The following is a 20,000-nucleotide window of genomic DNA, read 5'->3' on the forward strand; positions in this document are numbered from 1 at the left end:
ACATAATTGAACGGAAACAGCAGGCAAAAATCAGAGCATGGCTATTGTAAAACATCAAGGATGCAATCCAGGGAAGTGTCTGTTGGGCTGAGCTGTCTTTATAGCATCTCAGCCACCAGTGTTCTTAAACCGTACAAATAGCCAAAGACGTTATCTACAGGTTTGTAAACAAATTACATTCTTGTTTTAGGACATAAATAAGTTAAAATAGAGCATTTAAGCGGAAACAAGGCAACATGCCGGCAAAAAAACTTTATATATCTGTGTGTGTGTGTGTGTGTGTGTGTGTGTATACCTATCTATATGGACGTATACAGTCTTGCAGAAGTATACGTTGATATAGATACAAAGAAATGGATATAACCTTGTGAGTGTCTATGAAGTTCTTCGGTTCCATTGGTGCAAATTTACTAGGTGAGTTAAGCTCTGCAGTTTCAAAAAGTTGTTAAATTAACCTATGCAACTGAGACCATGCTGCGCAAGCATTTCAAAAACTCACAGACCAGTCGATTGGATAAATAGTCTCAGAAAAGAGTCTGTTGTCAGTTCCCGCCTAAGAAAACAAACAAAAAACCCTCCCCGACCCCCCCCAAACCAAACAAGGGGAGGACTGGAAGTGCACAGTACATTCATGCAGGGGATGTGGTGGCCTGGCGGGTGCATGGCTGGTCCATGTTCGGGCGGGAGCTGGGAAGGGCTTGTTCTGGGAAAATCGCTCACTCCCGCAAGCCCCCCCTCCCCAAGGAGATCCCGCCCCTTGCCTCAAAGTGAAAAAGAGTTCAAACAGCATCGCAGCCAGAAAAAGGGTCTTTTGGGTGGAAATGTTGGTTTTCTCGCCAGTATTTGGTTTCCTGTTGTTGCTCGTTGCTGCTTGGGTGAGCTGGGTGCCTGGATGGGTGGGGCCCGGGGGTGGGTGGCGGCGGGGTCCTCAGCTAAAGCGACGTCTCCAGGCTGTGGATGGGGCTCCCTGGACTTGAAGAGGTAGCTGATTTGCTTGTGTCAGTCGTCAGATTGATCCCGCTGTCGATGGCGCTGTTGTTCTTGTTGAGCGATGACGGCGGGCTCGAGTTCTGCTTGAGTGCGGCATCTTCTTCCAGGTCGGTGTCGTCAATGAGGGGGATGTGGGGCTGTGAATCTTCGATCCGGAATTCGGGGTGAGCCATGAAATTATGGATGGAGGTTCGAGACTCAGGCTTTTCTAGACCTTCATAGAGAGAGCTACGGAACGCCTTCACGACGCGAATCTGCAAGGGAAACATAGGGGTGAGAAGCACTGCCCTGGGTGGGGGGCCCAGTAGCCAAGCTGGGGGGGGGGGCTCGGAGGAGGGGTTGGGGGGAGGGGTCAGGGCACAGCAGGCGGCTGGAATCCACAGTCGCTGGGTGTTATGAGCATGGGAGGAGGGGGAAGAATGGAAGAGGGGCTCAGGTTATATGCATCCGAGAGGTTTTAAAAACTGCTTTGGTTTTGGTCAGAACTACAGCATGAGGACAGGAGGAATCAAGCCCCATCACAGAGATGGTGGGAAACAGTGGTTAAAGGAAGCATAGTCCACTCCGGCGGCCACCCAGACCTAGTGAGAGACTGAGCCTTGTTAACTTTAGAGCAGAAGTTCAACCATGCAGAAGGGGTGCGGGACCAGGTGGGAATAAAGGAGGAAGGAGGAGAGGCTATTTTTAGAAAATTAATCTCCAAAAAAACCACACACAGTTAAGAAACCATACAACATGGAACAGATAACGTCACAAACGGAAAAGGAACAGAAAGGGGGAGACAGTTGGATGAGCCGGGATGGGAGAAGACACACGAGGGCCAGAGAACAGGAACATCAAACCAAAGGCAGCAAAGCAAACCAAAGCCAACTCAGGGCTTTCTGGGGTGCAGAGCAGAGGCAGCCAGAAAGCACGAAGGAGCCGGCAGACTGATGACATTCATGGGCAGGAGCATGCCACGGTGAGGGGTCAGGAACCACACAGCACACACAGACAGACACACGGCTACACTTGGAAGCCTGGACAATGTGAACGGAGGTCTTTGTACCCAACGTTTCTTTCCTTCATGCATTTGGGAGGTAAACACTCGAGTATAGACTCAAAGCCCTGGCCAGTCATTGGAGTTGGCTTTGGGGTCCCTCATTTCCTGGGGTATTTGATTTACTTGTGCTTTGAAAACACAAAAACCCCAAAAAAGGAAGCCAGAATCAGATGGCCAAACCCAGCCCTGGGTGGGATTCTAGGGGGTGTGGACCTGAGCCACAAAACAGCATGTTCTTTCACCTTCTGTGACTTCGTTGGAAGCCATGGTTCTCTGAACCACGAAAGGGGGTTGGATCTTGAGTCTTCCAGGTTGGTGGAAAGAGCACTGGACTCAGAGTCAGGAAGACTTGAGCCTGAGTCCTGGCTCTGGCACTTTTGGTGCCTTGACCATGGGCAAGTGACCACATTGCCTCACTGGTCGTCCCCTGTCCTGTCTCACAGAGTGCAGAGGAACAGGATCCCTGTGTTGAAGAGAGGGGTCCCTTCTCCAGACTCTTGGGAGGGGGAAGCCATGCCTGTCATCTCCAGGGGCAGATGGAACTTGGGATAAAAAGGTACTTTCTCCTCTATTCTTAGCCACAACTCAGAGTGGAGGCAGTGGCAGGGGAATACAAGGCAGCCTCAGTGTCTCCAAGGAGCAGAGCCTCAGCCGAGGTGGCCGTGGAGCTGAGAGCAGTGGCTGCCTCCACACCACAGACCCGCGGGAGGCAGAGGACCGCTGGGGTCCTTATGGGGAGGCCCTTGCGGTCCCAGGATCTGTGGAACTCTCAGCTGAACCCAGGGGTATCTTGCTGGTGGGACACAGGTGGGGAAAGCATGGGCCATGGAAGTGAGTTTTCTGGGTGACTGTGGCTGGTGGTTTTAAGTGTCATAGCTCAGGGTCTATTTTACTATTTCAGAGGGAAGTGTTTCTAAAGCACATAATATGTGTATCTATTTAGTGTGTACAGAGAAGGGTTTAACTTCAAGTTGGTCAGGAATCCTTTTCAGTCTTGTGTAAGACCCCACAGTTTTGATTTTGTTTGTTAAGTTTCTTTTGTTGTCAGCCATCATTAGTAGTTCTGATTTTTCCTTGTTTTCTCAAAAGCATCTCTGTCCCTTTTCCTTCTTATGTGCTGGGGCTGGGGACTGCATGGGAGCCTCCTTGTTGGAATCATGCTTTAAATAAGAGGTAGCAGGTGCCTGCAGATGCCATGCATTAGTGCTGGCCCTCTGACAGGCATTTCACTGCTCCGAGGATTCTTTCTCCCTGGATTCCCCATTCGTGGCTCTGCAGAGATTATTAAATATTCTGATCTCCTGATGAGCAGGCCACTACACCCTTGATTCAGTGAAAACAATGAAAAAGGTGTTGTGGGCCTCAGTTTTCTTATCTGTAAAATGGGAATAATAATCACTGTAACTGCCCAGCCTAGTCCCCAGTGTGTTCTGAGGCTGAACTGCAATAAGATGCTGGCTGGGGCACCTGGTGGAGGAGGAGGGATGGTGGCAGGACCCTGTCATGTGACTGAAAATGCAGAGGGGACGACACACAATGAGATGCAGGCCCCTTGCCCTCCCCCTGGCATGGAGACAACAGAGAGAATGAACTGCTCTGGACAAGACTGTGGGGACAAGACTTTTCGGGACACCCCACCACGGCCATCTCAAGTCTCCACTTCGGTTCACTCCGCGGCTGAAATGGAAAAAAAAAAAAAAATACGGGAAGAAAAAAAGCTCTTCCGCCTCCCTTCCCTGCCTACCCTAAAGTGAGATTTTTGGGCGTGAGCCGCATTTGGGCATGGGGGGAGGGGAGAGGGGTGAGGACCGGGCCTGTGGGATTTTAGACATTTTGGTTTCATCGGCACAAAGGGAGTAGGACACCCATGCCCGTGTTGGAGGGCTCTGAGGAAATGCGTAGGCCCCGGGCTGGGACGGGTTCGACATACTCGAATGTTTACCCGGCTTCAGGGAAGCCAAGAGTCTGGGATTGATTCACATTCATTTCAGGCTCAAGGTTAAAGACTCACAACCTCTTTTAATTTCACTCTCTCTTGCTGAACTCTGTATCCAGGGTTCTCTAGCCCTCTAGGGAAACAAACACATGGAATATTCAGACAGTGGAGAGGTCTAGGCCCCACCCCAGAAGCAAGCCATTTTCTCGCCAACCCAAGATTGCACTAAGTCAGTTACCAAAACGCTAATGAGAGATACAGTTTTCTTTTCTTTCCTTCTTCATTTCTCCCCTTAAGAGATGCAAACTCCTTGCTCCTAGCAGTCCTCAGAATCAGGAATGTGACGGGGAAGTGGCAATAGAAGATGCCCGCTCTGGTAGTGGCCAGAAAGTGGCCGGTTCTGGGTAAGGACCCTGCAGTTCTTGGCTTGGTTGGTTTGAAGGAGTAGGACCTTCACTGACCAACACGGAGCCTGCCACACACTCGCTAAATACAAAAGTGGTTTGAGATGGGTGCAGATGAGTGTAGCTTGGCCCTGGGTCAGAGCTGAATGTTAATTTTGTCCTGGATCACCAGCGGGGAGGTGCCCTTCTCCCCAGTCCCTGCCAGGCTGGTAGAAATTCAAGCAGAGAGACAGCTTTCTTGGCCTTCTAAATCCCAGAGGATTGGCTCCTTTCCACTGTATGAGACTATGGGCATGGGCACTGGTTCTGGAATGAAAATTCCACCTCTGCAGGCTCCAGGTCTATGCGCTTGTCTGGAAAGTGGTGTGCACCGGTGGGAAAAATGAGGGACTTTGGAGTCAGGCCTCTTGCCACTCACTTGGGTGATCTTGGTCAAGTCAGTCCACTTCTCTGAGCCTCAGTGTCTTTCTCAGTTAAATGGATATATTGAAGAAACTCCTTCCTCCTATTCATTTGCGAGGCATATGTGAAGTGAAGAATATGGGAACAGCTTTGGAAAACGCTGAGTGAGGCTCAAGTATAAGGCCTTATAGGCGTGTGCCTTTAAGTTTCTGGGGGAAAAAACCTCTCATTTTTGAGTGAGTCAGAAGAGGAAAGCACGAGAGCGGACGAGAGTTCCCACACAAACATTCCGGATGCCAGCCTGACCTGCCTGTCACGTCTGCATGCACCTGTCTGCCTGGCACCCTCTGTCCCACAGTGGTGCCTGGGGAGCGATGTGTGATGTGGTGGGGGGGCTCCTCACCCCAAGGTCATGAGTCAGAAGTCCATCCCAGGGACAGGGGTCCCTGGCCTTGGTGCTTAACTCTTGATAACCCAGGAAACAGTGGTTTGACTCCTTCTAGAATATACAGACTCCAGGTATTTTGAACTCAGAATGCATATGGCTATCCTCCTCTGCTGGAGAATCCCCAGGAGGAAGACCCTCCTCAGAGGAGGTGGGAGGCAGCCTACCTTTCCATCCCACCCAATTTGGGACCCCTTCTCTTAACTGTGGCTACTGGCTTCACACCTCCCTGTGGGAAGAAAGCCTTTGGCTTTTGAAGGGACCCTGGCCAGTAGCTAGAGGGCCCTCAGAGTCCTTGGAGACCAGAGGGTATGTCATTGTTATAACGACTATTCAGGAGAAGGAGGAACTGGGACTATTTATTTAGAGTTCACATTGTGACTGTATTGACCAAAATGTGTGTGTTGAAACCACAGAGGTCGTGATCTCTTTTGGAACCAGTACCCTTGGCTAGGGGGGATGGTCAGGCTCCCATAAAGCATGCTGAATTACAGTCTGGAGTCTCCAATAGAGGGTAGGAATACAAAATGCTTAAGGAGACAAGATGGCAATTGGATGAGGGAGTCACGCTTGACCATTCCTGTTGGGTCCTTGGAGAGGCGGGCAAAAATGGGTGTTTCTCTGAAGAAGTGTTGAGAGCTGATTGTTCCTTGGCTGGCCTTATGGTTTTATAAATGGCACAGGAAAAGGTGAGAATGATATTACCCAGGTTTGAGATGACCAAGCTCTTTCCCTAGACTATAAGAGCTAAGGTGAGGGGCTATGCCACAGGAAGACTTCCAAAGGCTGCATGGGTACCCAGAAATGCCAGGTGGTCTCTGGCTGTGGCCAGGGTGAAGCACCATGCCTCAAGAAAGAGGCTAACCCGGGATGGACAAACAGCTGAGTGAGCACTCAGAAGCCAAACTGGCTGGCAGCCAGACCCAGCCAGGGGGCTGCAGGAGTCACCAGGAGGGGTGGCAGGAGCCAAAAGAAATGGATTTTTCAGCCAGTGGCTCTCCAGACCGGAACTTTTTTTTTTTTTTTTTTAAGTGATCTCTACACTTGAACCAAGATCAAGAGTCATATGCTCTATCCACTGAGCCAGCGAGGTGCCCCTAGACCAGAACACTTGGTCATTGGTCTTCAAGAAAGGTGGTAGTGAGTGCTGAGCAAGGCCAGAGCTATGTGGACGCAGGAGTAGGTCAGCTGGGTGAGGCTCTCTGCTGTAAAGGGGAGGAGGAGGGGACCAAAGTGTTTCCTGCCCTGAGAAAGCCTGGCAGTGACTTCCTAGTGATAGTCACAGACATGCGACTTGGACACCATCTGCTCAAATAGCTCTCCATTTCACTTTGGCTTCACCTCCCCATTGCTGGGATTTTGTGCTAATGAGTGAACATGGAAGGGCTTTTGTTCCCCTTTCCGCACCCCCCCGCCCCCTTATCCTGTCTACCTGGCAGGGCTGCATCCATTGAACAGTCATGGGACATGAGCATATGCCATCAGCAGTCTCTCTGTGGCTTGTGTCTCCCACCAGAGGGCTCAGATGGCCCAGGTCCCACCCTGCATGCAAGTCCTTTCCCACCCAGTGGAAGGGGATGTGTGTGGTGGGTGTACTGTGTTTGGATGGGGGAACAGGCACTTTACAAAATATGGAGAGATGAAGCCTAGAGTCTGTTCCTCGTCAAAAGCTGGGCTAGAACAGACACACTGTGGCAATCTGAGAAGACGAGAACCAGGGGTTCCCTTATGGTTTGGGAGAGGCTGACTGGAGACAAGGTAAAGGAGGCAGGTGGCAAATAGACCCTTCTTATTCTCCCTGGGGCCTGAAGCCATGGGGGAGGGGTGGTTCAGAAAGATCTCAACAGGCCAGAAATGAGAGACCCAGGTCAGAAGTCTCCACTTGAGAGGAGGAGGTGAGCTTGGCAGGAGGGAGAAGATGGAGGAGGTCAGAGTACCCTGCTATCCCTGAGATGAGGAAGGGCCAGAAGCCACGGGTTAGACCAGGTCTTCAGGGCCTCCTGGCACCCAGCCAAGACGTGAGCCTGGGCCCACCGTTTTGTACCTGAGGTCAAGCTGAATGGGTCAGGAGCTCTGTCCTTTCTAGAAAGGGGTCAGACTCTCAGTGTGCAGGGAAAAGTGTGTGTAAAGCAGTGGATGTCCTCAGATGTACAAGGAGAGAAGGCAGAGGTTCTGAACTACCAGGCTGTGATCTCCTTGATGGCCTGGGAGCCCTCACCGACTAGGATCTCTGACCTATAGTGACCCCTCTCTTGGCTGCACCCCACTGTGACTTGACTGTGACCCCTCAGGGCCTTGACCCCTGGTAACCCCCTACCTACCTGACTATAAGACTCTAACTGCTTGGCCAACTCTGACTTTGCCCTCATGGGCTAGGCTTTTCCTGACTGAGTATGATTCTAGACTGATCCTAGACTGACGCTTTGCCCTCCCCGCTGACTGCTGTCCCTTGGCTGCTGTGACCCTGTGGTGCTGGGACATTTGATCACGGGAAACTCCCCTCCAGATGCTGATCCTTTGACTGACCCAGACCTTTTTGGCCACTTTCAACCTTCACGACCCCTTAGCTGAGTGGTTAAATCCCTGACCCTGACCCCAGCCAACCCTGGCCCACCAAATGACTGCCACCCCATGACTGGCAATGCTCTCCTGACCAACTGGGACCCTTCTCTATGGCTCTGGTCCCTCAGCCCCCTGGGCCTCGCCATGACTGGCTGCCCCCCGTGTCCTTGGTGCCCCGGCCCCTGCCCGCCCAGCACTGGCGTCGGTGGCGCCCGAGGCAGTAAGGATTCACACTCACGCCCAGCTGCAGCAGGAGGAAGGCTGGTCGGAGAGGAAAGAGCATTGGACAACGACACGCGACTAGGGCTAGAGAGATTGGCTACGTCCTGGCTCTGGCTGGTGACGGAGGACTGTCTCCGCAGGGCCCCCTGAAAGGAGGCCCCGCTCTTGAAAGTATTGACTACTTCAATCTGCAACGGAGGAGAGAACGAGACAAGTTGCGAGAAGAACGGACACACAGCTACATGACTGACAGGCGCAACGCCACGAGAACAGCCGCAGCCACGGTGACAACGACAACGTCACTTAAAGTCAAACAAAGACTACCAGACACACTCAAAGCCTCTGCAAGATGTCTGCTCAGCTCCAGGCCCATCTGTAGGCCCCAGAGTCCCGGGGAGGGCTGGCCAAGGGGGCCGTGTGCTGGGGTCCTTGTCGTGGGGGAGAACCCAGGCTGTGTCAGGAGGCTCTTGGTCTGAAACCTGTCCCACCCCGACCCTGGCTCTCAGAAAGTGCTGTCTCCTGAACCTTGGTCACCCCTAAAACTAGGGGGGCATACCTACCTCTCAGGGCTGTGGAGGCCAATGAGAGGATGTTTGGGGGTGCCCTGTGGGGTGTGAAGCAGCCCAGGTGATCTTCTGTTTGTTGCCTAGGCCTGGCGGATCGAGGTAGGGGCTGGACAGTACTTCCCAGAGTGATGGGGGGGCAAGGGACCCACCCTCTCTTAGTTTCCTAGTCCCCCGTGTCCCTCATCCCGCAGGGCTGTGAACGCACAGTGTGAACTACAGCTCCAGCCTAGGCAGAGGGCTGTGCAGGAGTGTGTGGGGCCTACACATTTGTGGCACGTGTCTCCGTCCTGGGGAAGGAATCCGTCCCACGCGTGTGCTTGGCTTGTGTGTCCTTGGTGTGCACGTGTGTGTCTGTGTATGTGTGGGGAAGACCAAACTTTGCTTCCCAGAGTGGCGTCAACACCCTGGCGGAGGGCAGTGTCTGAAGGCCCAGGTGGAGGACATGTAAGCATGTGTAGAGACGCCAGGACCTCCCAGGCTGACCCCCAGGCCCGGGAGAATGTGGGGTTGGCTCTGCCCTTACATGGACTGGTGCCCACCCTTGCACTGCCCCTCCCGGTGGCTGCCCCGCAACCCCGACCGGAGCCCCTCACTCACCTCAGCACTCAGGCCCCCTCCCCGCTTTGGGGCATCCCCCCTCGAAACCCATGGTGGGTGTGACCCCCAGTCTGACCCCTCGCTGGTCTGCGGGGCGAGGCGGAACATTCCTGGGGAGGCCGCAGCTTCTTCAGCAGCCACGGGAGCGTGTGTGTAGGGAACACGGCTGGTGAGATGGGAGAGCAGGGCCGGAGTCCGGTCTCTGAGTGCCTGTGGGGTGGCATGGAGCACGCCCGTCTCCGTCACCCACCCGCCCTGGGAGCCTCCCGTACCTGGGTCTGGATCCGATTCAGGCCTCGGAACCACAGGATCTGGCCCCGCCGCAGCTCCCTCTCAGCGTGGTCTATCTCCTCCACGTCCTCATTCAGCTCCTCCTCTGGGATCTCCTCCTTCTGCGTGAGCCTCCCCGCCTCCTTGAGGAACTTGAGCCTGCTGGTCGGGATGGTGGCGATGACCTGCAGGGGGTCCAGTGGCAGGGTGATGGGGGTCGTCCCACAGGTGGCCTCCTTCCGCCCTGCCACCCCACCCCCCTCTCCTCCCCACTTACCTACTCATGCTCAGCTCGCTCCTTAACTCATCCTACCTGTTCCTCAATTCCGTCTTGTATAATTGCTTATTGATTTGCTTTTTAAGTCACTCACTCATTCAGAGGAAAATCTTGGCCTTCAGGAGTTGGACAGATGTGACTTTGAATATGCCCCAGGCCTTACAGGCCACATGACCTTGGGTAAGTCACTTAATGTCTCTGAGCTCTGCCTTTCCCATCTGTAAAGCTGGGGGTAATTCTCAGAGTTGGAGGATTAAGCAGGGTGGTGTATCTAAGTTGCTGTGCATGAGCCTGGCTCATGGCTGGCCCTCAGGTCCCTGGGCTCATTCCTCCTGATCATTTGGTCCTGTGGAACCTGAGTGTGGGCAATAGGGGCCCAGGGCACGGGTACCTTGGGGGCAGCCAGTCCTAGGACTTGGAATGGTTGCCTTCCCAGAAAGGGAAGGCAATATGGGAAGGGGATATGCTTTTATCCTTAATCGTCCTCCAAAGGGCTTGTCCGTGGGGCTGAGACCTGAAAGACAGACCTTATGGGGAGGCTGAGGTGACAGAGATTAGAGGCCCCTTTCCTATCCTGTAGGGACAAACAGAGGCTGGCCTGGACACTCAGTCTCACAGGTTCTCTGGAGGTTTCAGCATTGCCCACCGGCATAATCCTCAGGCGTCAGGAGCCTGCTCTCCCAGAAGCCAAGAGCTCCCTGAGGGTGTGGGCTCTAGGAGGATAAAGATGGCCTGGCTGTGAGGGTGCCCAAGGAATGGGATTGCAAAGTCAAATCTAGTTTATCAACTTCCCAAAGAAGCTCCAAAGTTGCAAGAAGGACCTTTTTGGATGAAACTAAATTTTCTTCTTTATCTTCTATCTAATTTCTGCTACTGCAACTTCCCACTCCAGCCTGGAACAGCTTGAAATCAAGAACAATGTCTCAGGCAACCTGGGGCTCCTAGTACCTGGATGACGGAGCACCTTGGGAATAAGGCCCCCTTGGCCCAGATCCAGTTCCAGGTACTTCTCCCAAGCACTGCATCCTGGTCTGTCTGCAAGCAGACGTGCTCTGAAGGAGTGTGTGCACGTGTGTGTGAGCGTGTGTGTGTATGCATGTACACATGCACACACGCACACATGCTTAGGACTTGGGCAAAGTAGGGAGAATGTTCTGGGTCACGGCTGGAAGGGCCCCCACAGAGCATTCAGCCCATGGTTCCCTAAAGCTGGGGAGGATCTCAGACACAGCACTGAATAGCTCTGAGACAAGGCAGCGTTCACCCCTCTTCTGTTTCCTTGGAGCCCTCTGAAGGAGTCTCTGCTTGGACCCCTTTAGACAACAAGCTGGCTTCAGGATCTAGTTAGAGTTTAATAACATAGTTCTCATTGCATTATTATTTTTTTGGTTAGCTTCTGTGTATGACAGATGATGCCGATTTTCTAATCCTGTTAACAACATAAAGTTGCCTTTTGAAATAATTTCAATTAAAATAACTGATTGGATTGAGGGAAACCATCAAGCAAATAGTAGGATCAGAGGTATATAGATCTATAGCAAAAATTATAGTGGTGGTACCCCAAAGACCAGTATTTGGGACCTGGGGCCAAACCCCATCGCTCACATGTCCAGAGATGGGGAGGACCTTGCCTAGGGCCAGACAGCGAGCCCAGGGCAGTCAGGACTTATTCCTGGGGCTCCCGGATTCCCTGTCCAGTGCTCTTTCTCTCCCTCTGCTGAGAACCCATCCAGAACGTACCTGACCCCAGACGAGCTCTCCCAACCCGATGAATATGCACCACATCCACTGGTCCAGCTGCAGCGGAGAGCAGCTGAACGGCTTCCCCCCAAACTGCACGATCACTATCTGGAGGTCAAAGGGGAGCACAGGGACAGAGAGAGAAAGAGAGAGAGAGAGAGAGAGAGAGAGAGAGAGAGAGATAGGCCATCAGGGGCCAACTCAGGGGTCTGGGCTCTCAGGGCACTGCCAAGGGGCCCCGCCTGTCCACTGCCCACCCCAGCCCAGGTGAGGGTGGGGCCTGGCTACCTGGATGGCAAAGGTGCCCAGCACGATGGTGCAGAAAATCGGGTTCCGGAAGATGCCATCAAAGACATTGCGCTCGCCATGGATCTTGCGGGCGTTGATCTCGTTGAAGAGCTGCATCATGACGAAGGTGTTGAAGATGATGGTGTAGTGCTCCGAGGGTGGCGAGTGCAGGGGTGCGTTCCTCCCACTGTCGATCTGGAACATCTTCTCGCCTGCCAAGCCGAGAGGGAGGGAACTGGGCTGAGGGCCACGGCTGGGGAAGACGCTGGCCCCGCGTGGGGGCCTCTCCTACACAGCCAGGTGGGTCATGCAGGTCAGAGGCGGTGCTCTGGATATCAGGGGGCAGAGTGGGCTTGTGCTGTTGCGTGGTCCTGAGTGTGAGTGGAGGAATAACAGAACCCTTTCTTCTCTAGGGGGAAAGACCTTGGGTGAACTTTACTTCGCTTTTCTGTGGAGATCTGATAAAGGTGGAATGCCAGCTGTGTTGTGAACTGACACTGCTTATAGAAAGTGACCTCCAGCTGGCAAACTCATCGGGGACTGGGAGGACTGGGCGTGAACCAGGAATCCCTGGTGGAGCCTGTGGCCTTGGGCTCCCCTGAAAGGGCTACTTCTTGTAACTGAATGTGTCCCTTGCTGAGGCCTCTGGAGACCCCTGGGGCTCTTACAGGAAACATCGAGTGCTACCTGGAGGTTGGGACTCCTAGGCCAGGCCGGCTCTGCCTATGTGGCCTCCTTCTCTTGTACCTGAGCTGTCACGTGATGGGGGAGAGTCAACCCCCCCCCCCCCCCCCCCCCGGCTGCTGTGTGGACAGCCACAGGTGGCAGGCCTGATGTCATTCTATATCCCTTTGCAAAGCTGCGTAAGCAGGTGCTGGGAGAGCTTGTGGAATTTTCAGAGTGTGAGGTGTTGAGCTGAATCCAAGACCACTGAGGGTAGGTGCTCAAGTGGGGGAAGCCAGCAATTAGACCCGGAACCTGCCCTCTTCTCCCCTCCCCCACCTGGCAACCTTCTCTCTTAGTTTTTCATTCATGTGGCTTCTTCAAAGACTCTACACATAACCTTTACGATAGTCCTGCCAACACATTGCTTTCAAAATTTACACAAGAGGACTTCCCCTTGAGGAGTAGGGTCCATGCACTACCCACACCTGTGCCCTGGACTTAGCAGGTAAGTGCTCATTATGGGCATGGAAAGCCCAGCTCCTCACGTGGAGGGGCCCTGCCCCGGCTGGGGACTCCCAGCTGGCCCCCACTCCCTGTGTGACTGTGGACCAGCCCCTTCCCCACTCCGGGCCTTTCTGTGACCCAGGGGTAGGCTTGGCCCGCATCATCTCTGAAGCACCCAAGGAAACGAGGCCTGGTCTTTACCCAGGCTTCTGAGTTGGGCTGCGTCCCCCAGGCAAAGTTACCTCACCTTTGTGTGCCTCAGGGCACTCACTGTAATGTATGGTGGTGGCACAGGTGCCGGCCCCACTGAGTGGCTGGAAAACCTAAATGAAGCAGCCTAGATGAGAATGCTGTGGAAATAGCTGGTGGCTAGGCAGGCATGCGGCACCTCCCCAGGGAAGTCTCAGTGAGGATGCCTTCAGGGGCGAGGATAAGGTGCAGGGATGGGTCAGAGGAGAGGCCAGAGCCCTGGGCTCCTATGGGGCAGGTGAGAGGAGCATAAATCAGCACTTGGGTGCCGCCTTGCACGGTGTGTATTCAGTTTCTGGAGCCGTCATCAGTGGCAAAGCCCTGGCTTTGGGGTGGGCCAGACCTGAGACGGGGCCTGGCTCTGCCCAGGAATTGCTCTGTGACCTTGAGCAACTAACTTCACCTCCCTGGGCCTCTGTTACCTCCCTGGCAAATGAGAAGGCAGATGTGAATCCAGAATGCTGTGTCTGGGCCACCGTGTCCCAGGTGGGCCGGTGGGGGACTCACCAACAAAAAGCAGGGTGAAGATGAGGGTGAGCTGGTAGACGGCATGGCCCAGGATGTTCTTCATCATGGTCCGAGAGATGAGGGGCTTGTTACGGCCGTATGGCTTCCTCAGAAGCAGGGTCTCGGTGGGCGGCTCAGTGGCCAGGGCCAGCGAGGCGAACGTGTCCATGATGAGGTTTACCCAGAGCATCTGCACGGCCTTCAGAGGGGAGTCCTGGAGATGGCAGTGGTGGGGAAGGCTGTCACGGGGGAGGTCAGCCCCACCTGCCGCTACGAAGTGCCGGGTATGGGTCTCAGCAGCGTCTTGGTGGCATCTTGAGTCAGCTCTGCCCAGTGGGTCTGCCCTAGGCTGGCCTGCCCGCTGGGCTCCTAAGCAGGCACCCAGCAGGTTTGATAGGCTTTCCCTTCCCCGGAGAACAGCCTAGACCTGCGTACCTGTGTTCTCTTCCAAAGAGAAAATAGAGTCCTCTGGGCACAATGGTGAGCAGCTCTCTGCCTTCTGGGAAACCTACCTACACCCCCACCATCTGCCTTCCTTCCCTTCACTCCCTGTGGACACATCTTTCCTGGCTAAGGCCAAGATCCCGTCTCCGGCACAAATCCCATGTCCTCACCCTCCCTCTGCCCTCCCCATTGCTGCTTTCCGCTCAGCTGTCAATGGCTCTGGTCTCTGCTATCCCACAACCAGTGCCCATGACCCCTGTCCTCTCTTCACTACCACCCAGTTCCTTTTTACCTCATCATCCCACTTTAAGCAATTATTGTGTGCCTCTGTGATTCCAGAAATAACACATTTGGTGGTGGAACATTTGGGCAAGTAAGGAATAACAGAAGAAGCTAAAACTCATCAGTGGTCTTGTCACTTACAGGCTGCCGCCATCCACATTCTGGTGTGGATCCTTGCACGCCTCTCTCTGGCTGAGACTGGGGTCCTATAGTGGTACCACTCTGTGCACAATCATATTGCGCGGGGTGCACTGCCTGGAGGAGCCGATCGACTGTCCCCTCCTCCCTCGCACACCCGGCTGACATGTCTTTAGGAGCCAGACTTTGGCCTCTCTGTGCTCCCCAAATCCCCTTCTCCAAGGTCACCAGCCAAGGTCTCCTTGTCACCAATCTAGAGACACATTTTGCAGCCTCATCTCCTGGTTTGGCCACTGCCTCCTCCTGGAGCCCGACCCCACTCGTCTGGCCCTCCTCTTCCTCTCTGTGTTCCTTCTCCATCTCCTTCAGGCTCTTCTTCCCCTGCCTTTTATTTTCTTATTTTTTAAATATTTGTTTATTTTTGAGAGAGAGAGAGAGAGGGGAGAGAGAGAGAGAGAGCACGTGCACACACACACACAGGTAGGGGAGGGGCAGAGAGCAAGGGAGACAGAGGATCTGAAGCAGGGTTCTCCGTGATAGCCCCAATTTGGGGCTCAAACTCATGAGCTGTGAGATCACGACCTGAGCTGAAGTCGGATGCTTAACCAACCAAGCCACCCAGGTGCCCCTTTCCCTGCCTTTTAAATCCGTGTCTCCCATGGCCTCTTCTTCAGCCCTGCTCTCCTCTCCACACCTGTCCCCCTGGCTTTCATTTTGGTGCCCACCTCTCCCCACTCTCCACCCCAGACTTCCCCCTCTGGTATGAGCCTCATCTACTGGGGGAACACCTCCATTCAGGAAGCCCACAGATTCTGTAAACCTAATAGCCTAAACTGAGCTGTTCGTCATGCCCCTGTCATTTCTCAGTGCATCCCCCAAGGCCCACTCTGCCTGCACCCCATACACTCACTCACTTCTCCTAGATACTCATCATAGCCCTTCCTCCAAGCCACCTCTCCCACCTCTGCCCTGGCCCAGCCAAGTTCCCCAGGCCCTGTGGCTTCTTCCTGCTCACTAGCCTTCTCTGTTTACAAGTGCTTCAGGGTCAGGGCCCCCCCACATCTCCACCAAGGCCTACGTGGCCCTGCTGCCAACTTAGTCTAAGACCTCAGGCAAACGGATAGTCCACCCTGAACCTGTTTCCCCAGCTGGTGTCAGTGGGTCTCCAAGAAGCCTTGCAGGAGCTGCTGTGCTGCGGGAGTGTTCCCTAAGCCACCACTAGAGGGAGTCTCTCGCCCACAGAGCAGGAGAGGGCCCTTTGGGCAGAAGGGACCCACCAGCCACCTCCCAGCTCACATTCTCAGGATAGGGTACTGGGTGCTGCCACATGCAGCCCCAGGGGCTCAGAATGCAACAGAGGGGAGCAGCATTCCTGAAGCCACAAGCTCTTCAGGGCAGTGCTACCTTCCGGACCTCTGGGGGCTCCTGTCTGTGGGCAGGAGCTTGTCTGCCCATGTGATTGGCAGAAGGCCTTCGAATACCAGCCCTCTCCTCCCCAGGCCAGGCTGGTCAGTCCCTAGGGGAAGGAAGGAGGCTGTGGGAACAATGGCAGGTTCCTGACTGGTCCATCCTCTGAGCCTCAGTTTCTGCCTCTGTAAAATGGGCATCATCACAGTTCCCACCTCATGGGGCTGGGGGAGGAAACAGTGAGGCTGTAGACATGCAGGCCTGCTGGCTGGCTTCCCCGAAGCTCAGGGGATGGGGCTGCCCCTGACCCAGATAGTGATCCTGATGGACAGCTGCCTCTCCATGACCAAGAGCACCCACCTGTCCTCAGGGCCCCAGGCAAACAGGCCTCTCCTGTCACACTCCTGCCAGAACTGAGGCCCCCAGGACCCTGCCGGTTCCTTGTCTCCAGCCGGTTGCCGATACCCCTTGGGTCCTGCCCCGCCCTGCTTCCCTCTGGCCCTTTGGGGGCTCTGCCTTCCTTCAGGGATGATCTCTACTGCCTCCTGGAGCAAGGACTGGGCCTGTGCCTGGCTTGGGTCGTCATGGGGGTGAGGCTTGACATCTCTCATTTGCCAGATGACCTTGGGCCAGCCCCCGACCTTGCTGAGCCTCATTTCCTCGGGCTGGTGCCTGCACCTGAGGTCTGCGATGCAGCTCCTGGCCCTTGGCAGGGGCTCCCCCAGGCTTTGGCATGCCCCGCCCTGCCCGCCCCCCTGGAGGACCCACCTGCGTGATGCAGGCGCCTGTGAAGGCCACAATCACAGCCACTACGTTGACTGTTAGTTGGAATTGCAGGAATTTGGAGATGCTATCATAGACGTTGCGGCCCCACATCACTGCCTTGACGATGCTGCTGAAGTTGTCATCTGTCAGGATGATGTCCGAGGCCTCCTTGGCCACATCCGTGCCTGCGATGCCCTGTGGGGACACGGACAGGAGCCTGGGTGGGGCAGCTGGGGGGATGGTGAGCAGTTCAAGCAGCACCATCCTCCTCCCCTACACATCCTCAGTCCTACAACATCCCTCACATGCATACTCCCAACTGCATGGCCGGGACCACGTGGGGTGTGTGTGCCTGTACTTCTCACAGACCCAGCCCCCTGAGGCCAGCTCTCTGCCTTCAGGAAGCCTCTCCCTGGCCCATCCCCACCACCAACGCCTCCCCATCCACACCCATTGCAGGGAGCCTCCCTCTACCCTTCCAGGAAGACCGTGGTGGGGGGGCCAGACAGCCCTGAGAGCACTGGGCACATGAGGTGCATGGTGGGTGAGCTGAGTGTGAACTGGGGGTCCCGCACAGTCAGCTGGAGGCCGTGCTGCCCACACCCCCTGCCTATGAGCTCCTACCAGGCACCACCCTGGGCCCGCTGTGAGCTGCCCCTACCATGGCGAAGCCCACGTCAGCCTTCTTGAGCGCAGGCCCGTCGTTGGTGCCATCCCCTGTCACGGCCACCACCTGTCGCTGCTCCGTGTGTGTGCTGTCGATGATACCTGTGGGGTGGGGCAGGAGTGTAATCTGGGCCCTGGGATAGACGCTCCACGGGGCCAGGGCAGCCAGGACCAGCCTGATTGTTGGGAGGGCCCTGGGCTGGGCACAGCTTCCTCTTTGGCCCCAGCCATGCCCCTCCCTGCCCCCCATCCTGGCTCTTCCCAGCTCCAGGCTTGCCCACAGCTGCCAGCACCTGCAGGGCATGTCGGGCACCTTAGCCCCCTGCGGGCTTGCGGCCCTCTGCGGTCTGGGCCCTCACTGCCTTTCCAGCACACTCTGCACTCTCTGCAGCCCTTGGCTCGGTGGCCACTCCAGCCAGAACATCTCCCCGTCTGCCTGTGTTCCAGGAGCTCCTCTGTTCTCCAGAGGCTGGGGTCCTACCACCTTCTCCCTGGGCCATCCAGTCACTCACTTACTGAGGAGGCCTGGGCTGGGCCATTTGCTGATGACCCCTGACCCACCATTCTGGCCTTGACCTCTCTCCAGACATTCACCCTCAATAAAATATAAAATATTCAGAAAGAGAATAAATAGGTGACACGTGGCTCCGTCACTGAGCTGGGGCCAGTGGAGAAGAATGGGTGAAAGATGTCATCATGGGGTCCACGTGGAGTTTGAGAGGACATGTCCACGGACAGGACAGAAATTTGAATGTCACTCTTGACATGTCTCTCTCTCGTCCCGCACCTCACATCCATGGCCAAGGCTTGCAGATTGTGCTCCGAGATCCCAGGTGAACTATTCCACTTCTCTCTGCCCTGTTCCCTCTGCCACCAGCATCCCCCTGCCCTCTCCCTGACCCCAGGCTGCCCCTCCAATCTGCACAGCAGTGCCAGGGGCTCTCTCTAAGCCCTGGGACAGACCTGTCCCCTCCCTCCAACTGAGAGTCATTCTCTCACTGCCCACCCTGGCCTCGGGGTGACATCCATGTTCTTAGCTCCCTCTGAAAATTTGAAGTTCCCTGTGGTCAGGCCTCGCCCCCTTCTCCAATCTCCTCTTCTCTCGCCTCAGGCCGCCCCCAATCTGTGCTCCAGCCATAGGAATGGCTCTCGGTCTGCAAAGCTGGCTTCCTTGCCCCTGTCTACATGGGCTGTTCCCTCAGCAGCTGTGCTGTCACCCACCTGTGGTCTCAGCTCAGAAGCCACTTCCCCCGGGAAACCTTTGTGACTCCCTGAGGACCCTCGCCTGCCCTAATCAGATCACTGTAGCTCCCATATGTGTCTCCCCCTTCCTGTGCCTGGCAAACAGCAGCAGCCTATGGAATGAGGGAATGGATTCTTGACTTGGGAGACTTCGTAGCCTCCCAACACTCCCCCAGCTCTTTGCAAATATCCAAGTTCCACCCTCTTCAAGGCCCAGCTCCAAGGCCACGTGCTCCGGGAGTCATCCTGGGCTGCTCCCCCCAGCTGGTGGCTGTCCCTGAGTCGCCCCCCAAGACTCGGCCTCCAGTCTCTGTCTACTGGGCATTTGAGGACTTTGTTCCCGTTGGTTCCCTCAGCCTGCCTACGTGCTCCTCTAGAGCAGGAAGGGGGCCAAGTTTTCCTCTGTGGCCCCTCAGGCTGGTACCAGCTTTGCCCCAGCCCTCCCACTGGTCCCAATAGAGGGGGAGCTGGGAGGACACCTCCTCTCACACCCCATTCCTCCACCTCTAGCGCTGGCATGGCCCCACCACCCCACTAACATGTCCCCACCGTGTGTGGTCACAAAGGGCCTTCCTGTGGCCATCTCCTGTGGCCACACCCCTGTTCTGTCTCTCTGGACCTCTCAGTGCCATTCATGCCATGGACTGTACCTTCCTCCTCAGCAGGCTCCCTTCCTTGTCTTCCTAGACCCCACCGCTCCTGGCTGTCCTCCTACCACTCTGGCGGCCTCTTCTCGGTCTCTCGGCCTCTGCCCATCGCTCACATGGGAGATTCCTGGGTTCAGTTGGCTCTCCCCACTTGGCACGCTCCACCTGTGCCTTAATGTTTCTCCTGAGTCCTGACTGCATGGATGGCCAGCTGTCTTCTGGACGCCCCACTTGGATGTCACAGGGCCTCCAGCTCAGCCAGCCCTAAACTGCACATGACACTCTGCTCTCAAACGTGTCCCTTGTGACTCCTCACATCCAGCTGCCCATCCAAAACCCAGGGGCCATGCTGACACATTGCCGGCTCTCAAACAGGTACAGACAGAGGGAATATGGGACCCCTCCCCTCTGTCAGACCTCCACTACATCCGAACAGCTGCTGGGCCCATATCCTTCTGCCACCCAAGCAGGTCTCTGACCCGTTGCCTTCCAGCTCCACCTGTGCTGTCACCACCCTGGTCCTGGCATCACCTCTCACAGATGGACAGCTTCGGTGGTCCCTCTGCTTCCAGGCTATTCTCCCCACAAGCGGGGAGTGAACTTTCTAAAACAATGCTTTCCCCTCAAGGCCCTCCCAAAGGCTCCCAACCCTGGGCTAACAGCTCAGGTCAGCAGCCTGGTGTTCAAGGCCCTACGCGATCTGACACCGGCACCCCCTTCACTGGCTCCTCTCTCTCTCTTG

General features: G+C 55.4%; 1 protein-coding gene across 12 annotated transcripts in view; it reads right to left on the reverse strand.

Moving 5' to 3' along the window:
* Positions 1-30: 30 nt before the first annotated feature.
* Positions 31-20,000, reverse strand: part of ATP2B2 (ATPase plasma membrane Ca2+ transporting 2) — a 382,029-nt gene continuing 362,059 nt past the window's right edge. For 8 of the 12 annotated variants that reach the window (XM_078442751.2, XM_078442752.2, XM_078442754.2 and 5 more), the window contains 7 exons: positions 17,365-17,471; positions 16,707-16,898; positions 13,668-13,881; positions 11,742-11,953; positions 11,454-11,561; positions 9,439-9,621; positions 31-1,244 (listed from right to left, as the gene is read on the reverse strand). In XM_078442751.2, coding sequence (XP_078298877.1) covers positions 933-1,244; positions 9,439-9,621; positions 11,454-11,561; positions 11,742-11,953; positions 13,668-13,881; positions 16,707-16,898; positions 17,365-17,471 — 1,328 coding nt within the window. In that variant the 3' untranslated portion in view covers positions 31-932. Of the gene's footprint in view, positions 1,245-4,046; positions 4,102-8,019; positions 8,192-9,438; positions 9,622-11,453; positions 11,562-11,741; positions 11,954-13,667; positions 13,882-16,706; positions 16,899-17,364; positions 17,472-20,000 lie in introns of all 12 variants that reach the window. The other 4 variants (XM_078442755.2, XM_078442759.2, XM_078442758.2 and 1 more) reach the window with 2 other exon arrangements.

This window comes from Panthera onca, chromosome A2 (assembly GCF_046562875.1).
Source record: "Panthera onca isolate mPanOnc1 chromosome A2, mPanOnc1 haplotype 2, whole genome shotgun sequence".
NCBI classification, from domain to species: domain Eukaryota; kingdom Metazoa; phylum Chordata; class Mammalia; order Carnivora; family Felidae; genus Panthera; species Panthera onca.